Source organism: Amphibalanus amphitrite, unplaced genomic scaffold (assembly GCF_019059575.1).
Source record: "Amphibalanus amphitrite isolate SeventyFive unplaced genomic scaffold, NRLGWU_Aamphi_draft 001000F_arrow, whole genome shotgun sequence".
Lineage (NCBI taxonomy): Eukaryota > Metazoa > Arthropoda > Thecostraca > Balanomorpha > Balanidae > Amphibalanus > Amphibalanus amphitrite.
Genome location: NW_024882494.1, coordinates 50,585 through 64,055, shown reverse-complemented (window position 1 = coordinate 64,055; position 13,471 = coordinate 50,585). Strand labels below are relative to the sequence as shown.

Here is a 13,471-nt window from a genome sequence, read left to right as displayed (position 1 = left end):
GGGCGGCTGAGGGACACCTGGGGCCGTGCAGTGTAACGGAATGAATAAACATCGTCTCAAACAAATGATCCATGTGATATTGTGAGCATAAGTGCAGGAAGTGCTTTACGGTAAGGGTTACCAAAAGCGAGTCTTCACCGAAGAGCATAGCCGTCGCTAATGAGAAATCCTTATGTGAGCGTCCTTATGATTAATTTGCTTATAGGTACTGGTTGATTTGCTAAAAAATGTGCTTTCAGTCTTTTTCAGTGCAATGTGAGAGTGCCCCTATATGTTACGCCAGCGTCGTGAGCCGATCAGTTGCGCAACGACCTCGATGAAGAGCACGTCGTCACGGCCTATCGCACTGCACGGGATTACCCTAGTCACGGCGCTAATCGAAACAGCGCTCTCTACTTTTACTGGGGAGTAACTTTTAATTTGTTCCACAACAGATCTTCGCATGCATCGTCTTCGAAATAACTGACGGAAAAGGAACTGGTTTAGCACTCGACTCAAGACTGCTCTATAAAGATACGATTTTTGTGCCTCTCCGTGGCCGTATAAGGACCAGGTGTCCCACCACATTTATTCTTATTCCGTCTCTGACCTGACCCGACCTGCCTGATCTGACCCTACTCCGGAGTCCGGGGTCGGTCACAACGCCTCGGTCCCCCTGTAGCCTCACCTGGAGTGTCAGCAGCACGGCGGCCAGCACGGCCACCCGTCCCCGTGCTGTGGTCATCCTTAGCCGCCCGGCGCCTCCCGCCAGTCCGCACCGTCCGTCAGCAGCTCACACGGTCCGCACTGAGCACCGCTGGCGCAGTCACCACCGTCACCGTCCGACCCACACCGAGCGCCCGCCGCCACTGCCGCCGCCGCGCCGCCACCGCCGACCGCTGACGTCATGACGCCGAGCGAGCGTGACGTCACCGGCACGGGGCGGGCCGGGGCGTCACGGCGCCCGCTTCCGGCGCACCTGCCGCGTCACGGGGCACGTGACGTGACGGGGGCGTCACTCGGAGGTCTGAGAGCAGTGGTGACTGCTGGGACGAAACATGAAGACCAGGTGTCTCCGAAAGGCTGGAGGTTGCAGTGGCAGGTGCAAGGGTCGCTCGTGCAAGAGAGGGCGATGGTTCGGTCGTCAGCCGGCTGGCTGGACGGGTGGGTGGAGAGACCTGCCGGCTGCCCCCGGCCGCGGACGGAGCCGAGTCCCCCAAGGCTGCGTCATACCACCGAGTTAGTCGGGCGCCGCGCGCTCGACGAATCCCAGCCATCAGAGGAAGTCAGCCATGTCTGACTGGACGCTATGAATTATGCATTGGACCGGTTGGCCTACCGATTAGACTGCAGTCTGGTCAGACATGAACAGGCAATGTAGCCATAAAGTACACTGCAGCTCGCTTAGGTAAGGACTGTCATGTGTCACCAATTTTCTTTGCAGTCACCAAACATGCAAACTGACACGAGTCACTATATTCTGCGTGATACAATACATTTATGTGCATATAAAAACATTCATAAGATGCCCAGGGGCGGGGACTCAGGTACAGCGGATGGTCACAAAATACCATCGCTCGTTTCCCGCCTACTGCCACTCAGACACCAGTCACACTTCAATGTTCGAGGTCACTGCACATACCACGGTCACAACGCGAAAAAGTTGTCGATCTTCATGACCTGACCGCCGTTCTTCAGCTTGACCTTGACCTTTTTCTGTCGCTGGGGGAAGGTGTCGGGTCGGGAGGAGCCGCCGAAGCCGTCCCAGCCGCAGTCCGCCGACGGCCGTTTGACGGCTGACGTGGAAGGACTGCCGGCGCGCGCGGCAAAGTCGGCGCGGTGAAGGTTCTGCGTCAGAAGGTTCTTGTTTTTGAGCCGACTGAAGTCGGTGGCGGCGCGGGCGGGCGCCGTGAACGGGTTCCTGCTCAGCTGAGAGCCCGAGAGACGCGCGTGGCCGGCGGCCACCGAGGCCGACTTGACGCGCAGCAGAGGGGAGGGTCCGGCCGCGCCGGCCGCCGCCGGGTTCAGGGTGACCGTCTTCAACGCCAGCCGGGGCGTCTCCTCGTCCTCCGTGTCCTGGGAGGAGCCGCCGGCCACCCCTGAGCCGGACGGAGTGGAGTCGCTCTCCTGAGGGGGAAACATCGTCTCAGAGTGGGTAAAGGTACAAGGTAGAACGAACATAAACGTAGAACTTACAACAAAACAATGATCCCGAGTAGGTACTGAGAAACGAGCAGAGACATGAGCTTACTCACACTGATATCTTTAGGCTTCAGTAACTCTCCAGGCATTTCATTATAGCAAAAAAAAAAAAAAAACCGTTAAGCGTATAAGACAGGCAAGAGGAAAGAGTTAGCTGAAACCTGGACATCAAACAATGAGCACATTAATTTCTTATTTATTTTTAGTTTAATCTATGAACAGGTATGAAACGGTTAAAGGGACCCTCCCACCTTCAAAACAGTTTATGAATTGGCATCAAAGTGATGTCGCTCGGTTCAGAAAGAGCGAAAACGAATATCTACCAAATTTCATCGAAAAATATTCACCGGTTTTCAAGATATTAGACTTTTACTTTTGTTTACTTTTTGGGATCTCCGCTGTTCCTAGCAACTTTATTTAAAAGTGCGGCATTTGTTGCGCGCAACGCAACATATACCACCGCGTGCTACGAAACGTTTTAGTCAAACATTTAAGAATCGTTAGATATCTGCGCTGACGTCACACATTCAGAGGGGTATTCCTACGCATTAGCCCCTCTGAATCAAAATGCTGCAATTTTGAAATTCAATATTTCCGATTTAAGGCATTTCTCGCTGTTGTGAGTGCCGAAACCGGTAATTGTGAGCCAGGGATCCCATTTTGGCTATCTCAAATCAAATCTAATGTTAAGGTGGGAGGGTCCCTTTAAGCAAACTAGCGTTGAGCGCCACCTAGCGGCCATGTATGTAGAATCGTAGTTCAAGCAAAATCCGCAAACTTAACGCATTGAGAGAACATGTTTGCGATGATCGTCAAGCAATCTGCTGTCGAAATCGTACATTGAGCTTCTTAAACTCTCCGATATAGCGTACAACATGAAGTACAACGTCACAAGCTAGGTGGAGAACTTGGCTACTCGTGGTGGCACAAACACAGCACGATAAAACCCCAAAATGTTTCCTTACCGTCTGAACCTAGATTCCTTTACTACTCGTCTAATCCTCCTCTCCACTTAACGTTATGCCGACACCCACGGTCTCACCTGCGCGGCGGCCACCTCCAGCCCGTCGGGACTGGTGAGCACGGGCCGCGACCTCAGGTCCGACGGTGTGCAGTTCTCCGAGAGCAGGCGGCTCAGAGCCGAGTTCTTGGGATCGCCGCTAGGTGACACTACCGCCGCCTCCAGCGCCTTCACCTGGCGAGCAGGCGCCGACAAACGCCGTCAGAAAACGGATAACTGGGCTGGGCTCGAACACTAAGTTGAATATTCACACACGCCTCTACTTTGTCTTCCACGGATATGTCTCCTTTGAACATCACCAAAAGTAACCAAACTAAAGTATGTAGATAGTTTTATTTGTTTGTTTTGTTGGGTTTGGCCCTTTCGGTATAACAAGACCATTTCAAAGCCGGAAGGATGAATATAGGAATCAGGGAAAGACATTGGTCTGGGCAGACACCCTAGAGAGTCGCCGGGGCTGAGCACGTCAATATGGACAGGCCTACCAGCCCCCCCAAGCACTCTCTGCACCCGGCTACGGGGTGCGCTCCCTCAGGAGCAGCGGCGTCGCTCCAAGAGAGCAGCCCGCATGAGAGAAAATCATAAAGGTGCCTGTCTAGCCCGGAGTGGAGTTGTGGGGTGAGGGAGAAAGATTTCAATACCCTTTAGCTGGGAATGACGGACGGGCTGAGGTAGATTTTAGATCCATGCTGACAAAATAGTCTACAAAGTAGACATTCAAAGTATGCCCATGCTGGCCGTCATCCAGTGCAATACCGTTAAATGCGGTGGATGTCGACCTACGACAGCTCCCTTCTGCCTTTGTTCACTAAGAACGCCGCGTGTTCCTCAGCCCCTGCTGCCGCCCTGCTCACCTGTTTATGCAGCCGCGTGTTCTCCTCCTCCAGGCTGGCGATCTCCGACTCTGCGGCGGCGCCGGCAGACTCGAGTTGCTCCAGCCGCCGCTGGAGGCGCTGCGCGTCGGCGCGCGACTCCTGCAGGGCGGTCTTCAGGCGGTGGCGGTCGTCGCTGTGTCGCCGCTGCTCCTCGCGGCCACTGGTCAGTTCCCTGTGGGTGGGAGGAGGGAAGGCACCGTCACACCGAGATAGTCGGTTACGTGAGGACGAACGGGATTAACACTGGCGTCCGTTACAGAGGGATGGACGACGGCGTTATCACGGGATTCACGACCAGCGTTAGTTACATACCGACAACTTTATAAGCACGGCACCAGAATGAACTGAACATAAGAATGATATTGGAATACCTATCTAAGGTACCTCCTCTACAAAGTGAAAAGGCAATTTACACAAAGTATAGTTAAGCATATTGCACAACTATTCAAAGTAAGCACTGCTTTGACAATAGCAAAACTGAGGAAAAATCATTCCATCTACCACCTCACATCCCTGCGCCTGCTCACAAGCCAGCAGCCCTCGCTGCCCAGCTCAACCCCAACTGACTGACCTCTTGAGAACCAGGCAGTAGGTGGCCATGTCCTTGGCGGCCTGAGCGCTATCGTTGGAGTAGGCCGACAGCATGTCCGAGACCTCGGCCGTGGACTGAGACACGACCGTCTCCACACTGCGGCGGCCGCACAGCCGGCGTCAGTCAGTGCCCAGGGGTGGAGATATGTGGCACACCGACAGTGCACACGGCTCACCAAGTACACACACAGCAAACACACGCTAATCCTAGGAACAGTCGTACATGAATGAAGGCTTAATGCAGAACGGATTTAATCTAGCAGTTTATTAGTTAACAGCCAAAACGTGACAACGTTCTATATAAACTATACTCAACAGGGAAATGCCTGCTTCCGAAATGTAGCTTTGTGTTGTCTCAAGTTTGCAATCAGTTTCGTTTGTCTTCAAAGCCTACAACAGCCCACAGTTTCTACATACTTGGAGAGTAGTCGGAGTCTGGCGCGCAGCTTGTCACACTCGTCACGCGCCTTCTGCTTTTCGCGCGCGATGTCGCCGAAGCACTGCAGCTGCATCTTCATGGCAGTGATGGTATCATCCTTGGAGCGGCCGGCCTTCTCCAGCTTCTTTATCTCCGATCTGACGGTGGAGCAGAATAACCAGTGGGTCAAGGTGACAGAGAACAGACCACAGATGATCAAAATAACAACAATAATATGACGTGTCTGTGAGACAATTAATTAGAAAAAAAACATTACAATTTATATAGTATGCTGCAAATTATGTATTTTCAGCACCATAGTCAGGTGGTATGTAAGTCCTTATCAGAAATAAGCTGCTGAAGAAAGAGCTGAAATTTTTACATGTTTTACTATCATGCAATAAGCACTTATAAGTGCTCTACTCACTTTAAATGCTGAAATGATACACTGGTGAGTACCAACTTAACATACCTGAGCCCAGCATGCTGTTCCTTGAGAAGCTGTCTCTCTTCTTCGGCCTTGTTGTACTCTGTAGTCTTAAGGGACAGCCGGAAACGTAAGCTGTCCAGCTGTGAAACAAACAAGTACAGTTCTAATGATGACAATAATGCATAGGTATTTTAACACTTAAAGGTTTTGATTACGCATGTTGCAAAAGATAAGTACAACGAAATGAAAAAGAACATGATCAAAGCTGCATGTATGATAAAAATTAAAAATACATACATGTGCAGTGCAACTAATATTTCAAACTTGCTGGACTAGACTACTGACCCAAATCAGAGCTAGCATTAAATTATTGAAGCAATATGAAATGACATTATTCTAGTAACAAGATGTGCAGCTCAGAGCTTCAAAGTAATGAATAACACTCAAACAAGTAACTGTTCTCATGGTCATACACATGAACCATGACATCCTTTAAACATCCAAAGCAAATTGGATATCCAGGTCATACCTCATTCTGGAGTTGATTTGGGTCAGAGGCTTCAGAGCTTGTCTCAGAGCAATCCAGAAATATTTTGATCAGCTTCTTGTCATGTGTCTTCCCTCTGCACTGTGGACATGTCTTCGATCTGAAACAAATTAAAATCCAATACTAAGTACATTTCAACTCTAAGAAATGCATACTTACCTCTAAGACCTGCAACACACCAACAACGATCAAACATTACCGAAACAATTTTCATCAGTGCAAACCTTTCTTAACCCGCGCCCTGCTGGGGGGGGGGGGGTGTTTGAACACCCCCCTTGTGGTTTTTCGCGAATATCTCAAAAACGGCGGCGCGGAGCGAGCGCCGCCGTTTTTGGTACACCTTATCGTACATCAATTCTACACATGTTGTGAAAATTTCAGACCAAGGTCATTCAAGGTCAGGTCACCAGGTCACTTGAAGTGACCTCACCTCATAAAAAGTTTCAATGTCTGTCATAGCTACACCGAGTGACCGATCGCTTTGAAACTTTCAGCGATTGCTAAGAGCAATAGCATGTACAAAATGTATATCTCAGAATTTTGATATCGATGACCTAAGATCAGGTCAATTTTGCGACCTCCCCATTATAAGTCAATGGGAGAAAATTGAAATGCGCCTGTTTTGGACAAAAGACATTATAAACACTCCCAAACACCGAATTACAAGTGGTTTAGACACACTGAACATGAAAATGGTGTCCGTGACCCTTGTTTATGCCCTGAGGTCATCTTAGGTCACGAATGGTATCTAACAGTTTTTCGCAAATAACTTTTGATAGAGGCATGCTAGAGCGATGAAAACGCCTTAGATGTGTTCAGCTCGACGATACGGATCGACTGATATGCAACATGACCCTTTCCGGTCAGGTGAGGTCAAATTTTTAAGTTGACCTTTCAAGGTCAACTTATAGTTCATTCGATGCGTCTTGACGAGAGGAACGCAATGCCGGTAAAAGTAAGCTCGTACAAGGCTTGGGTCAAAAGTTATTGCAGAACAACTGTTTCCGAAAAAAATCGGCTATTTTTGCTATTTTTGCCCCCTGCAGGCAAAACCGTTGACGTTAGGTCAAATCTCAGAGAATTACTCAGAAAGGGATTTAATAGGGCTATCGAATGCGCTTTTCCGCGGCGCTGTAGCTCTATTGGTTCTCGAGTTATGCGTTAGCTTCTTGGAAATTTTCGACATTCGACCTGGAAATCGGCGAAATTTTGCCTTCAATGACCTCTGGTGACCTGACCTTTGACCTGACCAAAAAATTGACCGAAGTGATTTCGTCATTATTTTTGACGCTCTTTCGAACGCCGCCTTCCCCGTATCGCTACGTGGCCCAGGAGCCGAGTTACAAGGGGGGGGGGGTGTTCAAACACCCCCCCCCCCCAGCAGGGCGTGGAAATTCAGGACCCCCAGCCGGGCGCGGGTTAATTTCTTTTTTGTGAAACTTTCACATTGACATTGGTTCAAACTAAGGCTATGATGTGTATGGTAAGGTCATGTTAGCAGGGGCGTAGCCAGGATTTCCTCAAGGAGGGGACCAAACTTACAGGGGCCCAAGGTAACCCCCCTCAAAATCCAAAAAGTCATCGGATTTCATCCACTAGTTTTTGATGGGGCCGAAATAAATATAAAAATATCTATTAAAAAAGAAAAGAAAAATGTAAGAACTGAGGGGCAAGCAAGGCCCATGGATAGCTTCATAGAGTCGCTCAGTCGGTTCTGAGGGTGGTCTGAGGGCCCTGTAGGCCGGATGAAGGTCCTTAAGACCGTCAAAGGCCCCTACAGCCCATGAGGCCATGAGAGCCTCGCAAGCCGTCTGAGGGTTATGTAAGCCGTCTAAGAGCCACTCAGACCGACAAAAGGCCCCCTCAGACAAACTAACGGCCATTTGTTCTAATGGTTCAGGCCATTTGAGGTCCTCCTCAAACCGATAGGGGCCCCTCAGATAGACAGTGGATCCGTTCTGAGAACTGGCATAGGGAACTGGCATAGGGTCAGACCAACAGTTGGAAATCAACAGATCAACAGAGGGCCCCAACAGAGGACAGAGGTGAACAAAGGGCTCTCTCAGGTCGATTGAGGGACTCATAGACCGGGCAGGGGCCCCTCAGAATAGCAGAGGGCCTCTCCCAAGTTGGGAGAGGCCCTCCACTATTTCGATCAGTCCTCTGACTCAGTCCACTGACTGAGGCCCCTCAATGTCGATAGAGGACCTCCTCAGATGGAGAAAAACCCCACCAGTTGATAAAGGCCCCCTCGAACAAACAACAGGCCCCTCAGGCCGATTGGGAGCCCCTCAGACCAACAGAAGGCCCTCTTGGTCCAAAAAGGGCCCCTCATGCATATTCAATTGGGCGAACTAGACTTCTGGAATCAAAAAATGGAGGCATAAAAAATTGATTCTTCATGACCATATTCGGGCATAAATGTAGACCATTTCTTAACCAATCACCTAAAAATAAGCCAGTGTTTCAAGAAGGAACATGCCATATGTTGAACAAAAATGTTGAAATTCTGTACCGAGCACAATAATATTGCTTTAACCCTCGCATGTGTGCGGCGTTTGCCAGCTTCTAATGTGTAGGGGGGGGGGGGGGGGTCGGTTGGACCCCCCTTGCCGTTTGGCCCCTGATCGAGCTAGAGCTTTTCGGAAAAAAACAAGCGTGTTGCCCGTGACGAGAGGAAGCCGACGATACCCAATTTTGACGTCCTAGGTCATCGGGTGACCTTCCAGGTCAGGTCAATAACCCGAAAACCGGGAAAATCGGGACCTGTTAGAAAGTCGTAAAGTGTGGCTGCTATGTGGTTTTCCGGGGTGCTGATCACGAATATCGTGTTAGATTTGATCAGAGATGATGTCTTTAAGCATTTAGACCAGGTCCGGTCAGGTCAGGTCAGGTCAACCGGAGGGGTTGTGACGGGTATTCGTAATACGTGTCAATCGCCTCTGACAGCTTCGTAGCATGTTTCGAAGGCATCTGACCAAAACTACTTCGTAAATGTTCAAATGGTTGCTAAATTCGAATTCAGCTCCAAAAACTAGCCTAGAAACATGTAAAACTCGAAAAAGTGAACTGAGTTCACCCGAGGTCACCAAAGGTCAATGACCTGGCCTGACCTTCAGGTGACCTTGACACCCACTCTTATGTATGGGAGCAACATCAAATCACATGTTTGAACGTTTGAAACCACGAAAAGCTTGCAAACGCGCGGCTAATGCGAGCCGACATACGGCGAATCGCGATTCCGGCCAAACATGGTCTCGGAAAAGAGGTCACAGGTCAAAGGTCATTTGGGTCAGGGTCATGAAATTTTCAGGGTAGGTGTAAAATTGATCAATGCGAGGGTACTGAAAGTTTCGTCGCGATCGGCCGCTTTTTACGCGAGTTATTCTTGAAAAACCATGGGGGGTCCATCCGACCCCCCCCCCCCCCTACACATGCGAGGGTTAATCATAGTAACCTGACTTCTAAGTGGTAGTGAAAGGCAATCAATAAATTGATTCACTCTGAACAGATAATCAAAATATTGATTCCACGCTCAGCTGGCTAATCATTATTTTGATTCAAAGGTAATCTTAACAGATAGGCGACAATGGCTTGCAAGAATACAGCATTTATCTTGCTATCATTCTCATTTAGTGGTATCCTCAGCACCACAACACATACCTATAGTGATGTTGTACTTAACCTTCACAACATTTGATAACAATTCACAATTTTTAAATGTCAAGAATACAAAAACTGAAGCAACAGGTAAAAACCATATTATAAAAATAAAAGCACTTCAATAATGAAAGTTAAGGGTTTAAAAATTTCATATTGCCATTTTACACAAATACTACTTGTTAGGTATGCAATTCATGAAACAAAAATAGCATAGTGTGATTTTCCAAAAAAAAAAAAAAAACAGCTTTTACCTGATGGACAGTGGCTCTGTCTTTTTCCCATTCACCAGGCCAAAGTGACAATTTCTTAGTTTTGAGGTAACACTTTTTGCATACCTACCACATTTTTCTACCTAATTAAAGTAAAATCTCACCGTCATGGGCCTTTTTTCAACTGTAACGTTACAATTGAAGTCAAAAGTGTAGGTACCCAAATGAATCAAAAAATTGATTCCATGCCCATATTTGGTCATGGCTCCTCCCACCAGAATCAAATTATTGATGCATCCATATTTTGATTCCAGAAGTCTCGTTTGCCCAACTGAATTGCGGTTCCTTTGGACTAACAGAGGGCCCTTCAGATCCAGATGTTCTACAATAAAATATGCATATTATTTACACCTTGATTTTGTGCACACATCGTTGGACCCATCCTATCTATCTGGACCTCCTTGTTTCAAAAGGGCCCCAAGGCTCTAAAATTGCCAAATTATGGCTACGCAGCTGCATCAAATGATTTGTCACAGTCATAGGAAGATTTGGCATAAGTAGAGCCATGTTATCTATGGTAGAGCAGATGTCATACAAAGGTTTTCTAACCAAGGAGAGGTGCTGCTGTTGGTTTGTAGGTTTTAGGTTTGTAGGTTGTAGGGTAGGGTAGGTTAGGTCAGATTAGATTAGGTTTGTTTTGGTTTGGTTCAAAAGAAGCATCTGCAAGTATAGCACCTCTTCTGATGGAAAACCTTACAATGGCATCTGTTCTACTAATACCCAATCCTGGAAGCATCAATAGCTGACTCATGATTATGCTTAGACTTCAACTTCAAAGGAAAATGTTTGTTCAAGTTTCTGTGAAACAAATAAGTTATATAGTTATCCTTTAAAAATACAAATTTGTCTTGAAATTAGTTTAATATCCATTCCTTAGAATTAGGTACCTAAGTTGCAACTAAGCTAAACCAACAATATTTCAGTAGGCGGAACTATGGTCAAGCGTACCCATTTTCGGGAACGCATTTTCGTTCCCATGTTTGGGAACGATAAACCCAAATATGGGAACGCCATGTGGGCATTATTTAAAACAAGAAAAAGAACCGTTAAATGACGTCCAAAAAATATAAAACGACCGTGAACCGCCTGATATTTGTCTCAATATTGTTGGGAAAGAGTTTGATATTGTAAGGCCCATCGTAGTTTCAAATCGTTCCCCTATTTCTAAAGCAGTCCATCATCCGGGCCGCGAACCCAAATTTGGGAACGCTCTCGTACACTGGCGCTGCAAGCGTTCCTTATTATGGGAACGGCGTACCCAAAATTGGGAACGATTTCACCGACGCCTTTCAGGGGCTCTTTTCATTAACAAGCATCACGTCCAACGCCGCAAATTATTGTTAACGCAACAATCATCAGATGACCTTTCCGGCAAGACCGTCGCATATTTCGCCCGGTCTTCTGCGCTTTTATTCCCGTCGATCTCGCAGCGGGCACGCCCCCCTCTGCAGGATTACGTAATTCACAACGCTCAGCGATGTTCAACAAGGTCTTCCATACCTATATCCACCGTCCGTGCCGAGGGTGGAGACATGTCAAGCACCTGTCTGTTTATCACCGATAGTTGACGGGTACAAGGAAGTATCCAAAAATGGGAACGCTGAATATGTTACACCCTCAAAACACCTTGTCCCAATGAAAATCTAGTTTTTTCCTTTCTTAATGAGTGTAAGTGGCAAAAGGCCTGGTAGGATGGGCACGAGGAATGATCGAAATCAGCATAGAAATTATAAATAAGCCACACAGAGCGACCTATATAAGAGAAATTCCCCCAAAACGATCATGCTTAGAAACACGGAAGACAAAAACCACGCTCATGACGCTCCTTATAAAACAACGCTAAACAGCTAGCATCCAAATAAAATATGTCTTTCCGGGCTGATAAAATACAGCTGAATACTTTTCGACCACTTAAACTGAGTTTACAACAGTAGTTCGGTAAAATCACGCACGTTCTATGCGGTCGTCCGCCTCGACACCAAATGTCAACAATATTACCTCGGGACTGTCCGCGTGTTCGCTTGCATATGTCAGCATCGGGTGTCGCTAGTATGAAACTTCATAACCAGGCGAAAATTATTATACTAGACCTCAAAATGTAAAAAACGCTTCATTTTCCTTAAAATTGCATGTTAAATATAGTGTAACCCATGTTTTCACCATTCCGTCATTTCAAAAAATCATTAAAAATATCATTCGACGGTCAATTTTCTTGTTCAACGGTCAGATTAAAGATAATTTTATAGAGACTTAGTAGATACTTAAATTAGCGTGCACTTTTTTGAGACGTGATGCACTAATGAGTTTTAGTGGGCGAACGGCCGAAAAATTACCTTCCGTTCTCATAAATGGGAACGCCCGTTCCCATATTTGGGAACTCCGTTCCCAAAAATGGGAACGTTCCTATATTTGGGTACTCATGACCATAGTTCCACCTACTGATTTAGCACTATGTACCAGGTACTTACGCTGGTCACCTGGTGTGACATCTGCCTTACCAATACCTTATCATATTCTACAGAAGTTTTTGTAAAAAAATGAAGCAACTCACCTTTCCAACCACTGCATGATACAGTGGGAGTGGAATAGATGCCCACATTCTGTGCTTGAAATATCACTCGAGGGTACAAAGAGATCTGTGCATATAATACAATTGAACCTCATGTTCTATATTTTAAAAAGTACCATGGTCAACTCAAATTTATCTGCTTCACCTTGCAGCTAAGTCGTTTCTCGAACTTTCTCGAACTCGTTTCTCGAAGTGCGAAGTCAAAGTAATTTGACTTCTTGACTGCTTTCCTTGGGTGTCACTCCATTCCACAAGTTCACAAGTACCTACCCTCACTTGACTTAACATGCTATATTATAAAGATAACTTTTGCATGATTTTTACAGAAAACCAATCACTTACAAAGCTAAAAAACATGAAATTAATAGCAAAAGAATCCAAAAAAACACACGCACTAACTGCAACAACCAAGGCTCTATAGAACTGCAAAGCAAGCTGCAAAGTGCAACAAAAACACATCTCTCGCGCGCGCCGGCGCGACGCGAGCAGTCAGCCGAAATTGCCGCCAATAGTGGTGTTCGATAAATCTTCTAAAACGCTGCTCTTTTTCACTATGGCAAAAGAGCAGCTGTTTGCGATGAGATCAACGTAGAAACAGGACATTGAGTTAAAAGATAGACTTCGTGCAGCAGCTTGGAGGCTGGTGGCCTGTTTGAATTATTCTCGCCCACTTATAGAGGAGGAGGGAGCGGAGTGGCAAAACGACGCCGTCTTTATGTCCGTGAACTTAGCGTCAGCAGCAGAAACGGACACAACGTCGGATTAGAGAGAGAGCCTCCAACCAGGGGCGGATCCAAGGGGGGGGGGTCACATGGGTCATGGCCCCCCCCTTGAGGCCCGGGGGCCCAAAGACCTGCCAGGGGCACCACCGGCCTATCAGGGGTATCACAGTCCTGACAGGGGCACC

The 13,471-nt window shown here is 47.3% G+C and overlaps 2 protein-coding genes across 3 annotated transcripts in view; both read right to left on the bottom strand.

Moving 5' to 3' along the window:
* The window catches only part of LOC122369041, a 39,659-nt gene extending 38,820 nt beyond the window's left edge, over positions 1-839 (bottom strand). The window contains exon 1 of the mRNA XM_043343403.1: positions 668-839. Within this exon, the coding sequence (XP_043199338.1) occupies positions 668-724 (57 nt within the window). The 5' untranslated portion in view covers positions 725-839. The remainder of the gene's footprint in view (positions 1-667) is intronic.
* Positions 840-1,440: 601 nt separating this feature from the next.
* On the bottom strand, positions 1,441-12,990 carry LOC122369040 (E3 ubiquitin-protein ligase TRAIP-like). 2 transcript variants are annotated; one of them, XM_043343401.1, is made up of 8 exons: positions 12,547-12,990; positions 6,046-6,163; positions 5,559-5,656; positions 5,086-5,244; positions 4,649-4,765; positions 4,057-4,249; positions 3,224-3,376; positions 1,441-2,106 (listed from the first exon to the last, which is right to left on the bottom strand). In XM_043343401.1, exons 1-8 carry the CDS (start codon positions 12,657-12,659, stop codon positions 1,627-1,629), a joined length of 1,431 nt encoding a protein of 476 aa, XP_043199336.1. In that variant the 5' UTR covers positions 12,660-12,990; the 3' UTR covers positions 1,441-1,626. The 2 variants fall into 2 exon arrangements, with proteins under 2 accessions (XP_043199336.1, XP_043199337.1); XM_043343402.1 differs by lacking the exon at positions 12,547-12,990 and adding an exon at positions 10,066-10,084.
* Between the last annotated feature and the right edge of the window lie 481 nt (positions 12,991-13,471).